The following is a 26,089-nucleotide window of genomic DNA, read 5'->3' as shown; positions in this document are numbered from 1 at the left end:
TATATCAAACTCTTGTGTAATGCCATTCATCCTCTATGGGAATCGGTCTTCTTATGTTTTAATTGTGTATATACTGTGTCTCTTGATGTATCTTTCTTATGTGGCTGCGTGCGTTGTATTGCTGGACGTATGTGTGTGTAATAGACGGTTAATATATACACATTATGGATACGAATCAGTGCAACAGGACCCTCAAATACAACATTCATTATATTTGTTCAGTTCATTTATTATTTTGGAAACATGAGCATGTTTCAGATCTTGAAGTTTGTAAGACAAAGACAAAATCAACTCCGTGCAGTGGGACTATTTAAGTTTTACCACTTGAAAACTCAGCACCCTTACATGTTTTGATCCTTACGGATCATCTTCAGAGGGAACATCAATACTTGTTCGGAAACCACTATCACAGTAGGTGTTCTGAGTGCTAAATTACATACACACACACACACACAATGCCTGGAATACACAATATACACAATATTCAACTTTTCACAATCGCAGCAGCCTTCCTGGTATTAAAACTTTGTTCTTTAAGTCAAAATTTTATAAACCATGCAGGTTCGTGTCACTTCTCCTATCGTCTTTCTTGGAGGGGCCTGAACTTGTGCCACCTGTCTATCTTGTGAAGGAGATTCTTGGTATCGTCCGTGTTTGTTCGTGGCTTGCTGGATGGAGTTATTTTTGTCTTTGTAATTGTTAGTGTGACAGACCAGAATGAAACAAAAAAAAAAGGTTTGTAAGAGTTCTGCAATTATATTATTGCTTTTCGTATATTATTAAATGCAATCTTAATCTTGTTAACAAAAGAGTGTATCAGATTCTCGAGTTTCATTATACTACTGAAATTAATAACAAATGGAAACCTCAGTATTATTACTTCCTATACATGATATATAACAGATTAATGTAACTGAAAATCTATGTTGTACTCATTTTCTTAGTTAATAAGTATAATTTTTGTAAGATTGTGTGCTTAGGTTAAAATGTCAGACGGCTGGCCGGAAGGCGAGGAGACAGAGCCGCGATTGACTCTTCTCATTCCTTGTCAGTCCATCGAATTGTTTTTGGAAACAACTGTTTATGCATCAGTGGAAAGACCTGGTCAGGTTTTGCTTCACGCGCCAAGGCATGTCCGGCAAGTTGCTGACCTCAGGGATTTCGAGTGCCCAGCTTTCGCGACTTGGGGAAAAATTTGAATCTTGTAATTGGGAAAAAAAAAAAAAAAGGCCGTTTCAGGCACTCTGTTCCTAGCAGTTGCCAGAAACGGACGAGTAAAGCAAAGTGTGCCTGTGGAAAACCTTGGGATGGCGCCAGTGTTTTTCATGTGCATCATGTTTAGCACGAGTGAGTACTTGCCCATGGTTGGGTCACTGATGGCTTATTAGAACTTCTGCTTTAAATTATTTTGGGGGGTTAATGTGTTTTTAGAATTTAGAGGTGTATAAGTGGTTTAATTTGATTATATATTCCATCTTTGTTGTTTGGAGAACTCGAGTTTTTGTGACCCTCCTAGTGAAGCATGTTTTCCACAGCATAGGTTAAGTGATATCCACGGACGTCCGATAGGGGGTGAGTACAGTCAATGCCCCCTATCTGGGCACAACAGCTATGTTCTGTGCAGCTTTCAGATATAAGTTGTAAGCAAAGTTATGAAGTTGAATACAAGTATCTCTGATGGAAACAGAATTTTCTTTCAAGTTTACCCACCATCAGCTTTCCTAAACACAAGTATTCTATATATGATATAGTTCAAATATCCATTGCATTTCAGTAAGGGGGTGTTGAACTGATGTAAATGAAATGTTCTTATTTTATAGGCACTGGTGAGAAACTTTCTCCCGATAAATAATATTGCAACCTGATATCTTGTATTGCAGAGGTTCTTACTCCATTGTGTGTTTTCTGTTTTTGAACTGAGTTTGATATCATTTAACTCATTCCCCTCCAGATGGTTTTGAGCGAAGTGATATTAAACTCAGTTCGGAAACAGAAAACACACAACGGCCTAAGAACCTCTGCAGTACAAGATATCAGGTTGCAACATTATTTATCTGGAGAAAGTTTCCGACCAGTGCTTGTAAAATATGAACATTTCATTTACATCGATTATTAAGTCTAGCTATACGAGTGAACCAGTGATTTTTTGGGAGGGAGCAGTAAAAAAATGCTGGTGGTATAATAGCATACTTTCTTACCGACAGGGCAGGTGGTATGATAGCATATCTTCTTACCGACCGAGCCCTCGGCACTGGCTGCAGCAATTTTTTTTTTGTCAATAGAGTCGCAGCTGGCCACCGCGGCAGCAGTGATGCTTCATTACGTCATGCTGGATGTGTTGCCCGCCAATAGCATTGAGTTACGTCCCCCTGTTGAGGAGATTGAAGAAGTGTACAATTTTGTATTAATAAATGTGACTAAATGATAAAAGTTTTGCGTAATTATTTTATAGACATTTCGGGTCATTATTAGGATATAAGTGCTGGCAAAATTTTGTGACGCATATTACACAGCGAACGGTACTAGATGTACTGTCACTGCACAATCGTTTTCGAATGAAAATATTTTTACTTCGTGGCATCAATGAGTATGAAAACATGTGTCGAAATAGCAAAACATTATCGGTAGGTGCTATCATTCGCGTATAGTATCGTATACTATACTAAACTATACTATACTACTATACTGTAATAAGTCACTATCAGAACAAATTATAAATCACTCCGTCCAATGTGACCTGTAAGTTTTTTACTACATAAAAACTTAACACCCTTACATGTTTCGGTCTCTGTGGACCATTTTCAGAGGGTAAACATCACTACAAATAGGAAACCACTATCACATAATTTGTTTACACGCAAAGTACGTACACCTATATGTTACAGCACACAGTACACAGAATAGAACATTTCACAAACACAGCAGTTTCCTGGGAATGTAAGTTTTAAAGAAATTGTATAAAATTCCTTGATGCTAATTAAAAGTTTTTTAGATTGTCAATAATTAAAATTCGTAAACCATGCAGGCTCGTGTTCGCTCTCCCATCGTCTCCCTTATATGGGGCAGATATTGTGCCACCTGGCTATCTTGATGTGGAGGTTCTGCAAATATATTATGGGTATTTACTATTTCAATGTAAATACTGCCTATGTATATATATATATATATATGTTTAAGAACCTCCACATCAAGATAGCCAGGTGGCACAATATCTGCCCCATATAAGGGAGACGATGGGAGGACGAACACGAGCCTGCATGGTTTACGAATTTTAATTATTGACAATCTAAAAAACTTTTAATTAGCATCAAGGAATTTTATACAATTTTTTTAAAACTTACATTCCCAGGAAACTGCTGTGTTTGTGAAATGTTCTATTCTGTGTACTGTGTGCTGTAACATATAAGTATATGTACTTTGCATGTAAACAAATTATGTGATAGTGGTTTCCTATTTGTAGTGATGTTTACCCTCTGAAGATGGTCCACAGAGACCGAAACATGTAAGGGTGTTAAGTTTTTATGTAGTAAAGAACTTACAGGTCACGTTGGACGGAGTGATTTATAATTTGTAATTGTTATTGTGACGGACCAGAATGAAACATATCAAACTCACTATCAGAAGTTTTTGACTGTCTGTATGGCGGTTATTGCTTCTGACGGTCCTGCCTTGCATTCTTGGTCCAGAGACCGGCTATGCAGACATTTTATTTGGATTTTCTCAGTCCTTTGAGGCATATTACTTGCCTCCTTTCCTCATGTTCCCTAATTCGTTATTTCAGTCTTCCCATTTGATGGTATATAACCCATGAAATTGTATCTCCATCACCTAAACTAAGAAGCGATCTGGAAGATTTTGAAGACAAAGGTATGAGGAGTACCTTAGTGAAAGAGAAAAGCTGAGGAATCTGGTTGTGTTTGTTTGAAAACGAATTGTGCATAACACAGATATAATAGGCAAGATAAAAATGAAAGGTGGAGGAACTGAAATATTATGTGAACTGCAACCACAGAACATATACAGTGCACACCATCTTATCAAGTTTGCTTTTCTGTCTTCATTTATATCCAGTGGTTTTGTTGTTTCATCATTGTAGATATATGAACCTTAGCAGTGTTTCGATAATTTGTTGATGCCAGTTTTATAGCCACTTTGCCTTTGTGGCAACTGCTTTTATCATTTAACAAGTTTTAAAGTTCTGAAGCCTGACAGCCATATAGAATGCTTTTTCTTATCTGGTTGCATATTCTAGTGTGACTCTGAGTTTGTATGTCTGAAATCAAGGGGAATTGGAAATGGGGGATTATGAGAGGTAGTTCTTGCCAAAATCATTGATCACCTTTGGCTATGTCATGCACCAGATATGAACATTTTTCAAAGAAAAATAAACAAGACTATAAACTTTATAAAATTAAATATAAAGCTCAATGAAACTTCATTTGCAATAATTCAAAAGGTTACATGTTACTGAACCAATCATATGCCATGCCATCATCAGACTGACCTCAATACAGTATGTAAAGAGGAAGTTTTACATATTTTTAATAATGTTACTTATGGTTTAAAGTATTTGTGTAATTTGCTTAGTGTTGTGCTAAAAGGTACCACATATGTAATGGTGTAGTTAAGATTGAGTGTATAGAATGCAGATAAAATTAGAATGATTACACAATGTAGTGACAGTTTTATGGAGTTTCTAAGTGCTGTAATAGGATAAAGTTGATTTACAATTACAATTATGTACTGAGAGTAGGACACTTATGGAGGTCTTAATGTACTGTTCAGCTTAGCTTTTAATGTATTTTTTTTTATTGCTAGTGGGGTGGGACTAAGTCCCTTGCACTGTGGCCACTTCTGGCCTATTGTACCAGCCCCAGATGATAGGTGAGGGTGATTATGGAGCAGTTGGTGGAATGAAGATTGGCAGGGGAAACCAAAGTACTCTGAGAAAACCTGCCCACCACAAATCCCACTTGACCAGACCCGGGATCAAACCCAGGCCGCCACAGTGGGAAGCCAGCAACTTACGGCTTGAGCTATGGCGCAAGCTTTTAATGTACCTTTTATTACTAAATAACACAACTGAATGCAGCCATTTAAATTTATGAAAGTATGATGGAAGCATGAGAAACCAGCAACTGCGAATGAGAGTTTCCATGAAATTAGTGATGATACTGGAGTTAGAATAGTAAACTTCGCCACATCCAAAAATCTGTCAAAAGTACGATGTCCCCACATCATAAAATTCATAAATTTATGTGGACATCTCCTGACTCACAACCAGAATGACCATATTTTGATAGATAGGAGACAGCATTCAGTTATGCTTGTCTATTCGTTCAGGGCAACAGATTGATGATTTCTTTTGTGTCATATATATATTGTGGCTGTTTTCATGTCGTGGTAGACAACACCCAATGGGACACAAAAACAGCCACAGTATGTAAGATGGAAAGAAATTCATCCTACAACCTGAGAAATACACGTAAAAAATTCAAAATAACAGCAATGACATGCCTTAATGAATACTGTTTGACCAACTACACAGTGCAGTAGACTCCTGCCTGAAGATGGCTCTATTCGGCTGAAACATATAGCTTAAACACTGAATGTACATATGTTTTAATAATTTTAATGTAATTTTAAACATTTAACAAACATAGTGAATTAAATGTGAATGAATGTTGTTAAATTAATATTGTTACATTATAGTCAGAAAACAAGACTATAAGGTATACCTCAACGCAGCAGGATGCTGAAATATAATATTATTAGTTTCTTCATTTACTCATTTGGGTGTGAGTTGCACTAAATATTGAGTAATTCCACTCTTCATCCACGTTGATTCATAACAAAATATTTTACATAAGGTTATATAAATGAACATTTTTATCTATCGGTACAGCATGAATTATTATTATATAAAATTTTGGTGAAATTAAATATGAGGGACTTTTGCAGAATATCAGTCACTTATGATTTTGATCCATATTGACTCGTTACAATGCCCACTTTTATATGACAGCATAAATGAACTTTCTATTAGCCCATAAATTGTTTTGCACATTTTATTGAAATTCAGTTTTGTGCAGTATCATGCTGTTTAAATGACCACCTCTGTGGTCTAGTGGTCAGGGTACCTGGCTACACATCCAGAGGTCCCGTGCTTCATTCCCGGTGCTACCAGATTTTCTGAGAAGTAATGGGTCTGGAATGGGGTCCACTCAGCCTCATTAGGATAATTGAGGATCTCTTTGAAGGAAATAGCGGCTCTGGTCTAGAAAACCAAGATTAGCGGGTGTGGGGATCTGTTGCACTTACCAAGTGACATGATCCATGTGCAAAAGTTGGCACTAACTTCACTGACAAGTGGTGATCGCTTGGTCAGTGTTGTTCGCTTGTGAACTACAGGCCATGGAGTTATGGTGTTTAAATATGGATTTTGCTTGTTTTATGTAGCATATTTTGTGTTTTGTTGAAATTCGGTTTGAAACCAATTGTACTCAAGACTAATATACTACAAAGAATGCTGTTTGGAAATTTGTACACCCTTTCCAGTTTTGTTTTCTTGCAACGTCCACAGGTAGGCTGTAAACTTTGCTTTAAGCCTCTCTGCAAAAGGCATTCTGCCCTGTTTTCATATTACATTCTTTGCTATGTGTCTCTGCAGTTTCTTAAATTTGTTACTGTATCAGTAGTAATTGGTTACTGGATTGTTTAATGAAGCACTTAAACTGTGTAATTTATGTAGCTTTGAATGGTGGTATCATCATCATCAGTAATCTGTCAAGACAACAGGTCCACAGTCTCTTCCAAAACAATTCCTCCACTTAATGCGATCTAGAGCTTTCTCCTTCAAATGACAGTATCCTCTTCTGTCCCCAAGGTCATCCAGCATCTTCTTACGTCTTCTTCCTCGTCTTCTTGTCACTTCTATCCGCCCCTCTATCTTTCCTTCGATAACTTCTTTTAGAAGGCAGTTTCTGCGTAAAACATGACCAATCCAATTAGCCTTCCGTTTTCTTATTTCGTGTAGGATATTCCTCTGCTCACTGACTCTAATTAACACTTCTTCATTTCTCACATAATCGGTCCAACTGATCTTCTCCATCCTTCTCCAACACCACATTTCAAAACTTTCCAGATGTTTCTGATCTACTGTCCTAAGTGTCCATGTTTCAGCCCCATACAGAGCTATGCTCCAAATGTAGCATTTCACTAGTTTCTTCCTCAAATTTAAGTCCAATTTGCTGGTAAAAAGATTCTTCTTCTTGCTAAATGCAGCTTTTGCCATGGCAATCCTGGATTTAATTTCACAAGTACACCTTCCATCATCTGTTAACAAGCTACCCAAATATTTAAAACATTTCACATTCTCCAGTTGTTTTTGGTCTATCTTTATTGTGACTGGTGTTGGTTGTCTCGAAATTTTCATTACTTTTGTTTTTTCCGCGTTCATTTCCATGCCATACCACCTTCCAATTAAAATTAGTCTATAAATCATGCCCTGTAGCACAGTTTCTTCCTTAGCCATTAACACAAGGTCATCTCCATATTGGTGGTATAACTGTTACTAATGAATTAGAAGGAATGAAAAGGAAGCAGTCATGACAAACAACAAAAATTATTCATTCAAGATAGTCCAGTCTGTGGAACAGGATACAAACTCAGGACCTTCCAAACATAAAACAGGAGCGCTTATCACTTGACTTTCCCATAATATGTTGTGCATGTCATTTTGTTAATATTTCTTGATTTCTTACAGAAGTCTTCCAGACCACCATGTGCAAGAATTATGGAACCAGATATACAAGAAGAGTGTAAGAGGTGAAATTTTAAGGGACATTTTGATGTTTTATTTCTTACATAAAGTATTTTCACCACCGCCACAGAAATCATATGATGTCCTTATTACATTTTCTACAAAAGATGTATCTAAGAAGATGAAAACTGTGATTTTCCAAATCTTAGAAGAGATTTGCCCATGTTTAGAAAGCAGTATTGTGGAAACATTATCTTTTTCTGCAAATAACAGTACAGCAGTGGAGTTGCTGAATTGTATCCTTGTAGGTGGATTTGTTCCTCTTTTGGATGAATCTGCAATGGAAAGACTATTTAGGTATGTTCTTTTTAATATCTGTGTCTTGAGTTTTGTACTAAAAGATTGTTAACTTATTAGACTTGTAAAATAATGTGTTTAATGTACCATCATGCAATAATTTTCGAACCTCTAACACCTGTATAGGGCTCTTCAAAATGACTGAGACCATTACAATTAACGATATTTAATGAACTAGAAAAATTACAACATTTAAGTAACAATATAAGTACAGAAACACATCCAATTTCCTATTATATGTGACATTTAATTTCCTGGCTGTTGGATTGCTGCCAGTGCCCTTAGTAAAGATTGGTGCTGGAAGATCAAAATGTTCAATGCCCTTTTTTTCTTTCACATATCAGAATGTCTCTCTCCAATTTTATGCCAGTTACAAACAAACTCCAAAGAGATCCCACCTTGAAAGGAGTTAACCAAGTGCTGATGCACCAGTCTCATGAATAAAGATCACATTTTTTAAAGGTAGTATTCTTCGCACACTTCCATCCAGTGAACATCAGGATGATGAAATCAGAGTAATGTTCATTGCAAGCCTCAAGGAATCAACTTCAAAAGCTGGCATCAAATATGAATAATTCCAAGAACTACCCCATGGAGAATCCTCCATAACAGACTTCACTTCAGACCTTATAAGCTCCAGATGATGTATATGATTTCAGAAGAAAAGCTGAAACCGATTGTGCTATATTTATTGCTCAAGTGAAAGAAACTTAAGATGCTTGAAATATACCCAGTCTTCAGCAGTGGAAGTATGTTCAACATTTGAAGCTGTAAACAAATTGAATGTGTTTGTCAGAAGTAAATACTGTATTACTTTGAATATGAGATGTGTATTTTTCACATTTTTTTCCCACTGGAAAATTGCTATGCTCCTTAAATTTGAGGAATTATTCACCAGTTTGCAAACTGTTCTGGAAAAAACATAACATAAGCACATTCAGAGTGAGTGATCAAGCCACACCTTCCCTCCCACCTTTAACTGTGAGTCAACCCTCCAACTTTCAGACCAGTCATTGCCTGGCATTCTTATCATTCAGGTGTGTTCAGTTTTCTATCAGATTTAACCCATTGAACAGTGTTTTACATATTGAATTACATATTGAATTCAGATGAAATTTATTTTGTGTGCTGAACAGATACTTAATTGTGCAGGTGGTAGAAAGTATGCAGTATGCAGTGTATTCCTGAATTGGTTATGAAAACATTCAGATTGGTTTTTATGTAAACTATAATTTCATATATATATATACAGTCATGGTAAAGGTAATATATGTAACAATTTAAAATATTGTTTACAATTAATAATGTGATGTGTTGCGCTATGGAGGACACCCCCTCCCTCCCCAGCGGTGATGTAACACAGGATGCCGCTGTTGCTACTAAGCAGTAAATAGCTCCCAACAGCGTTGCTTGGCTATCGGCAAACATGGCATGAGACAACAGTGGTGCCTATACGTAACTGTTTTCTGTGTTGTCCGTAACGGGGCTAAATAAGGAGCAGCGAAAACTATTGAAGAGTTAATTACGAGTTGGCCAGTCTAGTATTTGTGATACTGCAGATAGCAGTAGTTGTGAGATTGTGATTTGTGTGATTGTATGGGCGAGTTTGAGATAAAATTCACTACATCCAATATGGCGTGAAGTTATTTGTCGCATTATACACCCAACATGTGACAATAGTTTTTGGGATTTGTATCATAGCTCTAATAGCTCTTCTGCAACCTAAAGATCAATTTGCATTTCCTGAATTGCCCCAAATTATCAATCCATATAATAACAGGGATTGAAAATAAGCATAATATACGGTGTGAACAGTCTCTGACCCTGATACTAATTTGACTACTCATAAGGCAAAACATATTTTACATAATTTATTTGCTAGTTGTTGAGTATGTGCAGTCCACCTTAGATTCTTATCCAGCCAAACTCCCAAAAATTTTATATGTTCTGTATAATTAATGATTGTATCATAGAGCTTTATTGATGGGCATTCTACTTGCACTTTTTGAGGTTATGAAAGGATATTGCTATTGTTTTATCTTTATTAATAATTAATCTATTCCTTTCAAACCACTCTGTGAGTGCATTTATTGTTTTATTTATTTTCCTTTGGACATTATTAGCACTATTTCGTGCTATAAGGATACTAGTATTGTCAGCAAAAAACGTTGGTCTTCCATGTTCAATGCTGTCTTCTAGATCATTGATTTATAGCAAAAACAACACTGGTCCAAGAACAGAACCTTGTGGGACTCCATGTCCTATGTGTCTCTTTCGCGATAGATAGCTAGTGATTTCATTAGTTTCTTTACATCCATATGCAATTTCCACTTTTTGTTCCCTGTTTTCTAGATATGATTGCAACCATTTTGGTGCAACCCCTCTTATTCCCATTCTTGTCACCCTCCTTAGCAATATATCGTGATCAACTAAGTCAAATGCCTTTGACAGATCCAGAAATATCCCTATACTCATTTCCCTCTCATTCAATGATTTGTAGACCCTTTCTATAAACTCTGCAGTTGCAGTATTTGCTGATTTCCCTTTACAGAAACCATGCTGTTTATTGTTAATTATGCTGTGATTATTAAAAAATGACAAAAGTCTTTTATGTATGATCTTTTCAATTATTTTTGAAAAAACAGATATCAGTGAAACTGGTCTATAATTCCCAACTTTTGTATCACATCCTTTCTTATACAAAGGTTGATCAGGAAAACTGTGCTATTTTCAAGAAGATAATACAACGCATAAACTTCAGCAGTTTGTGTCACTGGTTGCTTAAAGCAGCTGCAGTGATTTCATTGGAGAGTTCACTGTGTTACTTTTCATGGTATGGTGGTTTAACAGCTGTGTCTTGTGAATAGCTTTAAATATAACAACATTCAAGAAATGATAGATGTATGTAGTATAACATGTTTGTTGTATTTAAAGGAATATACTGATTATGCGGACGAGAATGTTATCATGCTTTTCAAAATAATATCATCATCATCATCAGTAATCTGTCAAGACGACAGGTCCACAGTCTCTTCAAAACAATTCCTCCACTTAATGCGATCTAGAGCTTTCTCCTTCAAATGACAGTATCCTCTTCTGTCCCCAAGGTCATCCAGCATCTTCTTACGTCTTATCCTCGTCTTCTTGTCACTTCTATCTGCCCAATCTATCTTTCCTTCGATAGCTTCTTTTAGAAGGCAGTTTCTGCGTAAAACATGACCAATCCAATTAGCCTTCCGTTTTCTTATTTCATGTAGGATATTCCTCTGCTCACTGACTCTAATTAACACTTCTTCATTTCTCACATAATCGGTCCAACTGATCTTCTCCATTCTTCTCCAACACCACATTTCGAAACTTTCCAGATGTTTCTGATCTACTGCCCTAAGTGTCCATGTTTCAGCCCCATACAGAGCTATGCTCCAAATGTAGCATTTCACTAGTTTCTTCCTCAAATTTAAGTCCAATTTGCTGGTAAAAAGATTCTTCTTCTTGCTAAATGCAGCTTTTGCCATGGCAATCCTGGATTTAATTTCACAAGTACACCTTCCATCATCTGTTAACAAGCTACCCAAATATTTAAAACATTTCACATTCTCCACTTGTTTTTGGTCTATCTTTATTGTGACTGGGGTTGGTTGTCTCGAAATTTTCATTACTTTTGTTTTCTCCACATTCATTTCCATGCCATAGCACCTTCCAATTTCAATTAGTCTATCAATCATGCCCTGTAGCACAGTTTCTTCCTTAGCCATTAACACAAGGTCATCTGCATATTTCACAGTTTGAATAATTTGCCCTCCTACTTTGAAGTCACCGAGCCCATCCAGAGCTTCCTTGGTAAGGCATTCGCTGTACAAGTTGAACAGAATTGGTGATAAACAGCATCCTTGTCGAACTCCTCTTCCAATCTGCACACTTCCTGTCTCCCCCCTGTCCAGTCGTACTCTAACTTTCTGATCCATGTACAATTTGCTAATCAATCTTCTTTCATGCCAATCGATACCTGTTTCTTTCAGGATCTGCATTAATTTGGTCCAGTTTACCCGGTCAAATGCCTTCTGCCAGTCTATGAAGCAAACACACAGTTCTTCATCTATCTCCAAAGTTCGTTCCGCTATAATTCTCATCATCCCAATTGCATCCCTGGTTCCTTTTCCTCTTCTAAATCCAAACTGATCTTCTCCAAGTACATCCTCTATTTTCCTTTCAATTCTTCTTTTAAGTATCTTTGCTATTATCTTTGCTGTATGTGCAATAAGACTTATTGTGCGATGGTCGCTGCATTTTGTAGCTTTTGTCTTTTTCTTTAAGGCAATCATTGTAACTTCTGTAAAGTCCTTGGGCCACTCTCCACTTTCATATATGGTGTTCATTAGTTTTGTCAGTGTTTTCAAACCACCTTCTCCCAGTAACTTGAGCACATCTCCAGGTACATCATCATCTCCTGTAGCCTTTCCCTTCCTCATTTCCTTGATAGCTTTTTCCACCTCACTTTGTAAAATATATGGTCCTTTCTCGTCTGTATCTACTTCTTCTTCCGGTTCAACTTCTAAGGTTTCTGGCCGATTAGGTCGATCATATAGTTCTGAAATATAATTTTCCCAAATTTTCAGCACTTGCCTCTGATCTACTATTCTATTCCCCTGGGAGTCTTCGATGCCAACATTTTGAATCCCATGATTCTCTTTCCATCCTAGTTCTTTTGTCTTCATGTACATCAAATCATAACGGCCTGTTCTTTGAAATTCCATAATCTCATTACATATCTTCTCAAGATATTCCTTTTTGGCCCTGTCCGTGGCTCTTTTCAATTCATTCCTCAGTCTCCTGTATTTCCTCCTGCCTTCTTCATTGTTGACATTCTTCCATTTCCTTCGCTCCTCCATTTTACTCATCATCTCCTGTGTAACCCATGGTTTTCTTGCTATCTTCTCAACTTTACCTACCAAATCACTGATAGTATCTAACATGCATTCTTTTATATCGTTCCACTGCGCTTCAGCATTTCCGCTTTCACCTTCAATTGCACCGAGTTTCTCTTCTAGAGTCTCTTGCACGCTTTGTCTTTGAGCATATAACTTCTCCAAATCCCATCTGGGTCTGCGCTTTCGAAATCCTATAATTTTCTTCAACCTGGTTCGGAACTTGGCAACCAGCAAGTTGTGGTCAGAGTCAATGTCTGCCCCAGGAAGCGTCTTCACATCCTTCACACTGTTTCTGAATCGATGTTTCACAAGGATGTAGTCCAGCTGATGCCTCTTCCAATCCCCAGGTGCCTTCCATGTGTAAATTCTTCTCTTTGGCTTCTTGAACCAAGTGTTGGTAACAATCAATCCATTTCGTTCACAAAAGTCAATAAGCATTTGACCTCTGTGATTCCGTCTTCCTAGTCCATGTGATCCAACAATATTCTGATATGGTTCATCTCCAACAATGCTGTTCCAGTCTCCCAATATGATGCTGTTTGTGTCTCCTCTTCCATCTTCCTGAAGAATTTCTTCAATTGTGTCATACACTTTTTCCACTTCATCATCTTCATACTCTGATGTTGGCATGTACACTTGTATAATCAGTATATCTACCGGTTCCGCCTTTAACTTCAGAGCAATAATTCTGTCATTACAAGCAATCTTCTTAACAACACTCCTCACTACACTTTTATGCACCACTATTGCCACACCTCTTTCAGCCCGTTCACCTCCGGAATAATACACTGTATAATCACCGCTTCTTATTTCACCTTGTCCTTTCCACCGCACTTCGCTGACACCTAGCACAGACACTTCATTCTTCTGCATTTCCGTTTTCAAATTCTCCAATTTTCCTGCTTGATTCAAGGTCCTGACATTCCATGTTCCAATCTTGTATCCATGCTGTTTCTTCTGATCTTCGCACTTTTTCTTGTTGTAACGCCTGCATGACATTTCCTCTAGAAACACTCCCCCCCGGAGATCCGATTGGGGGAGTAGTTTACCTCCGGATTGTTTTGCCTCCAGAGGAAACATCTCGCATATATGGTATCTCTGTTTTTGGAAAGAGACTATCCAGGAAAAGTGATAATGTGGTAGTTTTTCCATTTGCTTTCCACATCGCAGTACAGCAGCCGTTCAAACCACTCTGGTCACGCCTGCTGCTATACGAACTTGAACCATCTCGAGCATCATTTGCTCTGTGCTTCAAGTCGCTACTGATGACGCTGCTTCCGGCATCAGTTTTTGGTGTCTCTCTTCGTCTGATGCCTACCCTTTGACCTGTCCAGCAAGGGAGGCCCTGCCAGTAGCTACGCTACCGCTGGTATAGCTCTCAGGGTCCTTGGCATACTCAAAAAAATAAATAAAAAATTGTCACTGGGGAAAAGGGATTTTACAGCTGTAACTGTGTCTTTTTCTAAAAGCTGAAAGTATGAAGAGTAAAGATCTTCATATGAATATTAGAGGGGATTAACAATAAAGAAATCATGTACTATCTCAAACATTTTTTCGCAGTCTTAGTTTAATACCGAATTTTAAACCGTGCTGTCATTTTGTAGTCATCCTGTCATTAGCTGCTTCTGCATTTTGTGGTCACATATAGATTAAAATCTTGAATTTTACACATTTGACAGACATGCAAATAAGCCAGTCAAAATTGCCTTTGCTGATACCAGTGTTGGTGGTACTGACAAAGCAAGAAATGTGCTTTACTCACTTCAGTAGTTTGCAGACTAACACTGTTGAATTTTAAATTCATTGCAGCCTTTTGTCAGGACAGGCCCTGACTTCTGAAGAAAATGGAAAGTTGCTGTTATATCTGTGTGAAGTTGTTGCCAGGCATCAATCAACCATGCCTCAAACCTATGTGACAAGGCTTAATCAACAGATCATTGATTGGATCCAGAACACACAGTTCTCTCTTGTGACATGTTCACAATATTTCAATCGTTTGGACACAGGACCTGTATCTGAAGTTGATGGGAGCACAGCAGGAGAGTTCTTTACTGCATTAACACTTTGTAAGTCAGTTGCTTCTTGTGGTCACTATGTTACATTTAGGAATCTCTAATTTAATGACAAATCCAAGAGGATTTATAGCAACAGTTCTGAAGCAAGGGCACATGAATCTTCATAAAAGGTCATATGAGATATACAGGGTTATTCAAAAAGAGTGAACCGATTTCATGACACATTGCTTCAGTTCTCAAGCATTGTCATGGAATGAGTCAGTGACCATTTGAAAGAGGAGTTATCTAAGTTGTGAATGGCTGTCACAGGGGCGCTGAAGTCGCATTGTTCTTCTGGCAACATTCAGTTGTTCATTTACCCTTGGAATGGCGAGTCCTCAGTAAAAGGCGTTCTGCGTTCTCGAGTTCGCAAAAACAAATTCAGTTGTCACGGAGCAGCGTGCTTTTTGAAGGCGATTCGGCATTAATCTGCCCTGTCCTAAGAACATTAACAGCGGTTTCAAGAGTTTCAAGAGAGTGGGTGTCTGTGTAAAGGAAAAAGTCCAGGACGACCACGAGTCTCAGAGGAACAAGTGGCGAGAATCCGTGCTGCATTTGAGAGGAGCCCACGGAAGTCAACAAATCAAGCTAGCCATGAGCTTGCGATCCCTCAATCCACTGTCTGACGTGTGCTAACAGTATGTGTACATTTGAAACCATATAGACTGCAGCTCGTTCAGGCACTTAACAATGACGACAGAAGGAAGGGGATGGAATTTTGTGATTCTGTGCTGGCGATGATGGAAGACGAAACCTTCATTTCGCGTTTAATTTTTAGTGATGAAGCAACTTTTCACTTGAGCGGCACAGTCAGTCGTCACCATGTGCGTATTTGGGGAACAGAGCACCCACATGAAACAGTTGAGCACGAAAGAGATTCCCCTAAGGTGAACATCTTCTGTGCTGTGTCTCAGGACAAGGTTTATGGTCCCTTTTTCTTTGAAGGAAACACCGTTACAGGACAAACCTATCTCCATATGCTCCAAAACTGGCTCTTCACTTCACTGCAAGCAGATTTGCATGACTTCATTTTTCAGCAAGATGGAGCACCACCCCATTGGCACCTGATGGTCCAAGCTTGTTTAAATGAAAAAGTGCCTCAGTGATGGATTGGTCAGAAGGGGGCCAAAGACCTTGCTCTTTATGCTTGGCCTGCGAGATCCCCAGACCTCACCGTGTGTGATTTCTTCTTGTGGGGATATGTAAAAGATTACGTTTATGTTCCACTGCTACCCACTAACCTCAATGACCTTAACCTTTTGTCCATTTCCAGGTTCAACGACATGCTGTAACTGTTTGCCACAGTTTGCCCACAGCTCCACCTGAATAATTATTCACACTTCTCTTGCCATGCTGGTGTGGTGGTCCCCAGGTTGCCGACCAAGATGATGGTTCTTCATCGAAATCAACCGCCGGTGATGTGGTTTGGCCTTCTCTAATCGAGATATCTCCAATGAAACGGCAGGGGTTCGACCCCTGGTCCGTTGAGGGCGAAGTGGACCCCTTCCAGCATGTTCCGCACAAGAGCGAGACGAAATTCTCTGTGTGACAACAGGATGTAACTGTTCAGATCCAGGAGATGGAAAAATAGTTTATTTGTCCATTTCCAGGTTCGATGACAGATGCTGTAACTGTTTGCCACAGTTTGCCCACAGCTCCACCTGAATAATTATTCACACTCCTCTTGCCACGCTGGTGTGGTGGTCCCCAGGTTGCCGACGAAGATGATGGTTCTTCATCAACTTTAATTTCTGATTTACTTTCTTCCTCGCAACTCTCAGAGTCATCGGTACAAGCAGTCTGAATCGGTGTCATTTAAAAGTTGATTCTCAATTTCAGCGTCTTCCAAATATGAGGCCATGGTGGACAGCTAAACACAACGCTAGCCTTGAACGTTCTGACACTGCTTGGCTATATTTCAAAACAGACTACTACTTGTTTGGCTAGACGAGATAAAACAGTCAGTGTTTCTGCGAACGATTAGACATCGCCCGCACTCGTTCATACCGTGAGGAACCTACGAACTGGAGCATGATGAACGAAGTGTAAACATCTAACTTTGTAGCAACACAAGCCATAGTTAGAGCATGATGTCACCAGCAGGCATTCAGACTGCAGAAATGTTTTGTGCAGGAACTGTATGCATTTTTGTGCACAGACGTTCAAAATTGAGGGGAAAAATTTTTGTTGGCATCAGTGTAAAAATTTTTAGAGATTTTAAAATCGGTAAATTACAATAACTGATTCTATATTCTTTCTAGATAAAAGCAGCGTTTATTTCGTTCACTCACAAAAATTGTAGAAATCACAGCATTTTGAGTAACATGATTACAATTTTTATTACTCTACAGTGGCGGGCATTTAAATTAACTCCGTCCCGCTACCACTACCGGAATTTAAATGGCCGTCTCTTAAAGGTTAAACATCGAATAACAACAGCGATTACTCAGTGAATCGTGATATGCTGATACGTGCCTGGGAGGAATTCTCTTATCACAGTGATGTTGCCCGTGCTGCTGGTGGTGGCCACATTGAACAGTTGTAAGACAGGAAATAAAAGTTGATTGCGAGTAGAATATTTGTGACTTGGCTGGAGTTTTATATTACTTTCCTTTAACAAACTATTGCGTAATAAAATTGGTTCATTCTTTTTGAATAACCCTGTATTTTATACACTCATCAGCCATATTTTCAAAAGACCCGAAAGAAAGCCTTGAGAGCTTCTTTTATATAATTTCTATCCATGGAATAAATAAAGTCTGTTCAAAACCAAAAAAGTCTTATCATATTTACAATAATGTTATATTTTAGCGTCCTGTTGCACTGATTTAAGTTCATGATTTGTTTATTCCATCTTGCAGTGCATACACTTATCTATCTTCTTCTCTCTCTTTCACTACATGTTTCGGCATAAGAATGCCATCTTCAGGTGCTACTCAATTCACATCAAACTAGTACATTGTATGCCTTGTCTTCACTTTAAAATAACTNTTTTACGATTGACATTTGTCAATATATATGATGGACATATATTTTAGTTATTTTAAAGTGAAGACAAGGCATACAATGTACTAGTTTGACGTGAATTGAGTAGCACCTGAAGATGGCATTCTTATGCCGAAACATGTAGTGAAAGAGAGAGAAGAAGATATTTACAATACATGATAATGTGTGAGAACCATTGTAAGGGTACTTAAATTCTCACTTTGAGACCAAGAGGTACCTTGACTGAAAAATGTTCAGAAACACAGATTTGTAGTTCTAGTACCATATTCAGAAATCCAAGACATCCAAGTGAGACTGGTTCCTAGAATTGACTGTCCTTATGAAATCACTTGAGTTTCTTCAGATGAATGTTTTCTTTGTTACTCAACAGTACCAATTCATAATACTTACAGTTAATAAAATCTTTTTGGGCTGTCAGCTATATTAGGTGGTTAAGATTACTGAAATTTCGGAGCAAGGTTTATGTTGGACAGATGGGTACTACCATTGAGACCAGGTGTCAGCCCATGAGAGACACCTCAGCCAGTGAGGAAAATCAGTGGTGGCAGAACATAGACTTCAGGAAAGCACTGGGATACATGGGCTACTTGATAAAGGAGGCTCTCAAGATAGCTTCACTCAAGAAACTTAGCTCAGACAAGGGTTTTAATCCAGTTTGGTCCTGCTACCCAGTGATTATACACCAGTCCAAAGGCAAGACCAAGCCAAGCAAAGTTATGATTTTTCTGACTAGTCCCCCCCCACCACTGGCTCACACTCAGTTTTGATCAGAGGCCATAGGTTGGTATGTAAGGGGGACAGTGTTGATCCTGTGTCACATCAGGCCCTATGGTGGGGAAAGTGATGGTCCCTGAAACATTGGTAATTTTTTAACTTTTCAACCATCTGGCACAGCTGATGGCCTAAACAGGTTTTTGTTAACTTTGGTTTCCATGAAAGCATCAGGTCTTATAATATTCAGAGTAATCATAACTTCTCATTTAATGTCTGATTTTGTATTATGTTTTTGTTACAGCTGGTAGTTTCAGTAAATCACAAATTATGAATGTTCATACTTTTTCTCTGTTAAGAAAGTGGTTGGAACAAACTATGCCTGATTCTGGCTATGAAACACAGCCTCTGTTTGGAGCAGTGCGAGAGTATTGTAATATTCTTGTGGAACAGTGCTTCAGGCCTGCACACAAGCAGCATGACATTGCTCTTCAGAAGGCTGTGAGTACAAGCTGTGATGTAGAATGTATAACACCTGGAAATCAGCGCTCTTACCTTATTCCCCTAACACATTTTCATACTGCTTTATGTTTACTTGAGTAAGTATTGTGACATGTTACCTTACGCTCATTGCCGCGACAACCACTACAATCGGAACGCACACTTCCACAGCAACAAATAGGTGGAAACTGTGGAGTTCCCACGGTGACAGATGATAGCAACAAATTGTCATTGAGTGAAAACAGGAAATATTGCACTCCCTAAGCAACGGATTGTTGAACCAGCAGGAATAATGCACTTCCATGGTAGTTATTTGTCGCACAACATACCCAGCACATAACAGTATATCACTTTGTTATTGCTTGAGGCTTTAAAATATGCCAGAAATTTGCTGCAGTTGTGGTTCCTACATTTGTGGCTATGAAGGGTATTCTCTTCTGGGATATGATGACATGTAGTCTGGTAGAAGTTCACTGATATATCAGGGTAACTTGCTGTGGCACAGTGTAAGCCAAGCAAGCAGCATGGAGAAATCAGCTCTTTTTGCTGCTGGCTTGACAGACCTTATGATCCAGAATTTGGAAGGAGTATGTTACTCTGAAACATCAGTGAACTTCTGCCAGACTACATAGCTTCACATCCCAGAAGATTCTTCAATCCAGAAAGATGTTCTAAAAGTAGTAATGGATACACAGGCTGTTTAAGAATTTGTTCTCTAAGGTGTGCATACTTAAATCCAGAGACATATTACTTCTTCAACATACCTACCTACCTAACTTCATGGAGCTGAGCCCTTCTTGAGAAGCCACTATTTGCTCAGCTACTCAAGAATTTCCCAACATTTTATGGAACCCGAAGTTTCATGTTCACAACAGCTCGCCATTGGTCCCTGTCATGAGCCAAATTAATCCACTCCATGCTATCAAATTTATTTCTTTTAGATTGGTTTTAATAATCCACCTATATCTAGGTCTTCTAGTAGTTTATTTCCTTATGATTTTCGCACGAAAAACCCTATATGCATTCCTCTTCTTCCCCATGTCCTGCCCATCTCATGCGACTGTCTTGGTCCTTTTAATTATATTTGGCAAACAGTACGAGTTACCAAGTTATGAAGCTCTTCATTATGCAGTTTTCTTCGTCTTCAATTATTTCATATGTCTTTGGTCATAGTATTCTTCTTAGCACCTTGTTCTCATATCGTCCTTACAAAAATTATTGTAAAAATTATATAGATTTGTATATTCTAATTTTTGCATTTTTAGACAACAGATGAGAAGATGAAAGGTTCTGAGCTGAATTGTAGAAAGAATTACCCAAGTTGAACTGCTCTTAATTTGCGTGGGAATCAAATTTAGATTCATCACTGTCATTACAAAATATGTGAACTTTGCGATATTTTCAGAGGATCTACACTGTCTTTTTATTATATTTTCACCCTGCATTCTGGTAATGCGATATCAACATATACATAATTTTCTGTGTTTACTTCTAAACCCACCTCCTTACCAGAATCAGTTAGAGCTCTTGTGTTTTTCTTTATGGTATCCCATGTTTGATGGATCCCTTGTCACCATGGCATAATATGGCCTCAGGTTGAGAATGCAGGAGACAGCCTCTAGATATGGAGGGTAGCTGTGAATATATTGAGTAAGCAGTCTCGGACAGGAGACAAGGGATGGTCCTCCAGCTTGGGGGTTGGTTGCGGTGCTAACAACTTCTCACTGTAAAATATGAACTTGTTACAAAATATCACCAACTTCCTCAGAACTGGACAGATTCTGTGGATAAATGGCCTAAGCTAAAGAAAATGGGCATGAGATTTGGGACATGGAATGTAAGAAGTCTGTATAAGGCAGGTTTGCTGAAGACAGTAAAGGTAAAGGTAAAGTCACTCTGCTTAACTAATTATGCACCATGCCATGAAGACATATGGGGAGGTGGATGTATAGGCCCACATTTTCTTGACCTTGGTACTAGTTGGAAGTGAGTGGTCAGCTTCATGTCCCAGCCAGTTTACCCCTGGGGAAAGCCCCCTTGGTACCCATTCAGTAGGACGTTGTGTGGGGCCCAGAGCCGGTCTGGATGACATGGAGAAGTGAAAATTCTTTTGCCCCTACTTACTTACTCATGGAGCTGAGCTCTTCTGCAGCCACTCAAGAATTTCCCAGCATTTTATGGAACTCGGAGGTTCATTACTGTGTTCACAAGAGCCTGCCACTGGCCCCTATCCTGAGCCAGATAAATCCAGTCCATACTATCCCATTCTATCTCTCTAAGATCCATTTTAATATTGTCCACCCACCTACGTCTTGGTCTTCCCAGTGGTCTCTTTCCCTCTAGCTTTCCCACCAATATTCTATATGCATTCGTCTCCCCCATTCGTGCTATATGCTCTGCCCACCTCATCCTCCTTGACTTGAGTCTAATTATACTTGGACAAGAATACAGGTTATGAAGCTCCTCATTATGCAGTTTTCTCCAACCTCCTGTCACTTCTACTCTCTTCGGTCCAGTTATTCTCCTCAACACTCTGTTCTTAAACACCCTAAGTATATGTTCCTCCCTTAATGTCAGAGACAAAGTTTCACACCCATACAGAACCACAGGCAAATTACAGTTTTGTATATTCTAATTTTTATGTTTTCGGACAGCAGATGAGAAGACAAAAAGTTCTGGACTGAATGGTAGCAAGCATTACCTGTGTTCAGTCTCCTCTTAATTTCTTCCTGAATCAGGTTTTGATTTGTTATCTTTGTTCCCAAATATCTGAACTGTGCCACATTTTCAGAACATCTGTTTCCTATTGTTATGTCTTGATTTTGCCCTGAATTTTTGTGACGAGACAGCAACATGTACTTAGTTCTCTCTGTGTTTACTTCTAGACCAACCTCTTTACTTGCGTCAATTAAAGTTTGTGTGTTTTTCTTTATGGTATATATATTATCACCCAGTAGATTCACATCATTGGCATAGACCAACAGCTGATGTGTCCCATTTAATTTCAGTCCCACCTGGTTTTCCTGGACCTTCCTAATGGCATATTCTAAAGCAAAGTTGAAAAGGATTGGCAATAAGGCATCTCCTTGTTTTAGACCATTCTGGATAGGAAATTTATCACAGAATTGTTTACTTATACAGACTTTACTATAAGTTTCACTTAAACACATTTTAATCAGCTTAACTAGTTTCATGGGTATCCCAAACTCTGTCAGACTATTGTACAATACTTCCCTCCTAATTGAATCACAGGCTTTCTTGAAATCTATGAATAGCTGATGTACTATCTCATTGTACTCCCATTTTTTCTCCAATATCTGACGAATGCGAGAGATCTGATCTGTAGTTGATCTGTTACGTCAGTACCCACACTGATGATCCCCAATAATTTCATCTATGTATGGACTTAACCGTGAGAGAACAATATTGGGGAAAATTTTGTATGAAGTTGATACCAGTGATATCCCTGATAATTACTACAGTCAGTTTTTATCACCCTTCTTGTGAACTGGTACAATAATAGATTCCTTCCACTGATCAGGCAATTTTTCCTTATGCCAAATAGATGTGGACCTTAGACTGTAATATTTCGCCTGCTGCTTGAATAAGTTCTGCCGGAATTTGATCACTACCTGGTGATTTATACAGTTTCAATTTTGCAATAGTACTTTCAACCTCAAAAGGGCTAGGATCAGGTATTAACGGCTCCACTGTATGGATTTCTGTCTGCCTAACATCACTGACCCTATGTACATTCAATAACTGAGAGAAGTAGTTGTTCCACCCATTCAAAATGTTGTGGGAATCTGCAAGCAGATCACCATTCTCATCCTTCACTAAGTTACTTCTAGGTTGGTAACCTCTCTTAAAGTCATTTACTCCTCTATACAGGTTTCTAATGTTCTTGTTCATTGCAAGCTCATCAATTTTGTCTTTCAGATATTCCCACTTTTAGTTCCTGAAATCCCTGCTGGTTTTGCGTCTTATATTGTTCAGATTATCACCATTTATTTCACTTGGTTCCTGTAACCATTGCAGTTTGGTTTATTTTCTTTGGCCTAATAATTTTGAGCATCCTTCATCGAACCATGGCTTATGCTTCTTAAGTTCATAATAAACTAGACTCTTAAGAGAGCAGTCTTCTGGGATGTGGCGCCATGTAAGTATTGTGTTAACCGACGTTTCGGAGGAACGTATCGCCTCCATCTTCAGGGTAGAAGAAAATCTGCAAGCGAAGAATGGTGTGAGCAGCTGCAAATAGATTAATGTAGAGAATAAACCCAACTGCATAGAGGAGGAAAGGAAGGGAGAAGGATGTTGGGCCAGTGGGTATAGAATATTGTGTAGGGGGGGTGGGGGGTGGAGAAAGGCAAGGTTAATGGGAGGGCATTAACCCTTAAGCTTGGGGGTCGGGCATGGACTTGCATCACCTTGTGGATTCGGCGTCATGTCCCAGGTGCTTCTTGAGGGAACAGATGAGAGGCTTCCATGACTTGATGAGACAAAACCCCACCTCTCTGTTCATATTTTCGGGATAGAGTTCAATCTCAATGGCCTCCCTCCTTCGAGACGGATGTGCCACTGATGCTCCACGGAATGGCCTGTCTGCCCAATATTGACCTTGTCGCACTCGCATGGGATACTGTATAAACCTGGTGTTTTGTCTCAGGAAGTCATGGAAGCCTCTCATCTGTTCCCTCAAGAAACCCCTGGGACATGACGCTGGATCCACAAGGCGACACAAGCCCATGTTCGACTCACATAGCAACCCCCAAGCTTAAGGGTTAATGCCCTCCCATTAACCTTGCTTTTGTCCCCCCCCCCAACACTATTCTATGCCTGCTCAAGCCTGCTACCTGCTGGCCCAACCTGCCCAGACCCTTCCCCTCTCCTCTCTACTGATTTCCCATGTAGCCCCTCTCCCTTCCCTTCCTGCTCTATGCAGCTAGGTTTATTCTCAACATTACTCTATTTGCACCTGCTCGCACCGGTTCTTCGCTTGCAGATTTTCTTCTTTTTTTCTTCTACCCTGAAGATGGAGGTGATATGTTCCTCTGAAACGTTGGTTAACACAAGACCTACATGCCGCCACATCCCAGACAACTGCTCTCTTCATAGTCACCACCGTGAAAACCTCAAATCTTACAATCTAGACTCTCCTTCTCAGACTTTTGATATCTAATAGTTTCCCAAGCTTTATTGACATCCACCTCAGTATCAAAGTTTTCCAAAGCCACGAACATATTTTATTGTGATTTTCAGATTGTTTGTTTCGTGTTGGCTACAGATGTTCCTCTCTTTTCAGATACTGTGTGAAATTGTAGATATCCTGAATCAGATGGTTCAGTTAGATCCAAATCAAGGCTCACAAATATCACAGGTTGTTAAGAGGATACAGACAAATGTGACTGAAAAATTTAAGTCTGATCATCGTGATATTTCCATTTTTGTGAGGGTTCTCCATTTCCTTCTCAATTTTGGTGAGTTATATGAAGTGTATTAATTTTAGAACAAGAAATAGTTCATCCATTAATACTCTGTTAATTTGAGAATGAAATGTTACAGGTGCTCTTACTGGGTACAATCCGCAACATTTCTGCACCCAGTTCTTGGGAGACGTAGTATATCGTAGCTATTCATCTGAGTTGGCAGCTTTTGACATTGCCAACTTCATTTTGGAAAATCAAGTGAAAATGGCAGGATTGCAGCAACAGCTTATCCAGAAGTATTTTCCAAATTTGTTGAAACTTGTCGCATGCCACCCTGCTAGTCTTGTTGAAGAATTTATGGAATTGGTCCCAACTTTTGTGGTTCCAGCCACCGCAGTGGAGGTACTGTGTTGAACCTTGTAATTAAATTCTTTTACAGTTTCAACAATTCGACTTTTTACTCATGTGTAGCACAATCAGTATAGTGATTGGCTATGGTCTGGACGACTGAGGGATCAGAGTTTGAGCTCCATTAAGGTCAAGAATTTTCTCCTCTCCATATTGTCCAGACCAGTTCTAGGCCCCACTCAGCTTCCTAGCCTATGGGTACTGAGGGCTGTTTCCCTGGGGGTAAAGCAGCCTGGGTGTTAAGCTGACCACTCACCTCCAACTAGTGCCGAGGTCTAGGAAACGTGGATCTATACATCCACTCCCCCATACATCTTCATGATGTAGTGCTTAACCCGTTGCCGTGGTTCGTCGTGTATGTTTCATCAGGGATTTAAATCGTCTGGGGGGGTTCGTCGTGTATGTTTCGTCCAGCTGCACACCTATGTTATAACGCCCATAATAATTGATGGTTTTGCTGTAGATTGTTAGATTTTTCGCTGGCCTGTTGTCACAAGAACAGAGTATACTAAGCCAACGAGTTTAGCTGAGATAAGTCATTGTTACATATGCCTGTCTTGCAGCAAAGTTCCTGTGGCTCTTGCTAGCGGTTTCACCGCTATGAATGTCGTTTATTCTTTGCTACGAAGTTATAAACAGGAGAGACGTGATGTGATGTGTTTATACTCGTAATATGATATTGCCCCGAGCTGGCCACACTGACACACTCAAATGGCATTCTTAGAAGAGGGTTGTCCAAAATTTTATTCTTGTAAAATCGATTGCTTTCGCACAGTACATAGCACCCATTTCTTAGAAAAACGCCACAATTTAAGGCAGAACACTGTGGTCACCCCCTGAGACGATACGGATGTGTGTGGGGGAGGGAAAAGTACTCATTATCGCTCCAGTTGACGCCATTTTATCGTACTGACCTTGGTGGTCGTTTCGAGG

At 39.1% G+C, this 26,089-nt stretch overlaps 1 protein-coding gene across 3 annotated transcripts in view; it reads left to right on the top strand.

The window, feature by feature from the left end:
• The first annotated feature begins 2,338 nt into the window (after nucleotides 1-2,338).
• The window catches only part of LOC111870408 (AP-5 complex subunit zeta-1), a 49,056-nt gene continuing 25,305 nt past the window's right edge, over nucleotides 2,339-26,089 (top strand). For all 3 annotated transcript variants that reach the window (XM_023862682.2, XM_023862680.2, XM_023862681.2), the window contains exons 1-6: nucleotides 2,339-2,624; nucleotides 7,766-8,119; nucleotides 14,857-15,113; nucleotides 19,123-19,319; nucleotides 24,625-24,799; nucleotides 24,885-25,150. In XM_023862682.2, coding sequence (XP_023718450.1) covers nucleotides 2,584-2,624; nucleotides 7,766-8,119; nucleotides 14,857-15,113; nucleotides 19,123-19,319; nucleotides 24,625-24,799; nucleotides 24,885-25,150 — 1,290 coding nt within the window. In that variant the 5' untranslated portion in view covers nucleotides 2,339-2,583. The remainder of the gene's footprint in view (nucleotides 2,625-7,765; nucleotides 8,120-14,856; nucleotides 15,114-19,122; nucleotides 19,320-24,624; nucleotides 24,800-24,884; nucleotides 25,151-26,089) is intronic.

Source organism: Cryptotermes secundus, unplaced genomic scaffold (genome assembly GCF_002891405.2).
Source record: "Cryptotermes secundus unplaced genomic scaffold, Csec_1.0 scaffold1152, whole genome shotgun sequence".
NCBI classification, from domain to species: Eukaryota; Metazoa; Arthropoda; class Insecta; order Blattodea; family Kalotermitidae; genus Cryptotermes; species Cryptotermes secundus.
Note: the sequence above shows the minus strand (reverse complement) of the source record. Positions and strands in the feature narration are given on the sequence as shown.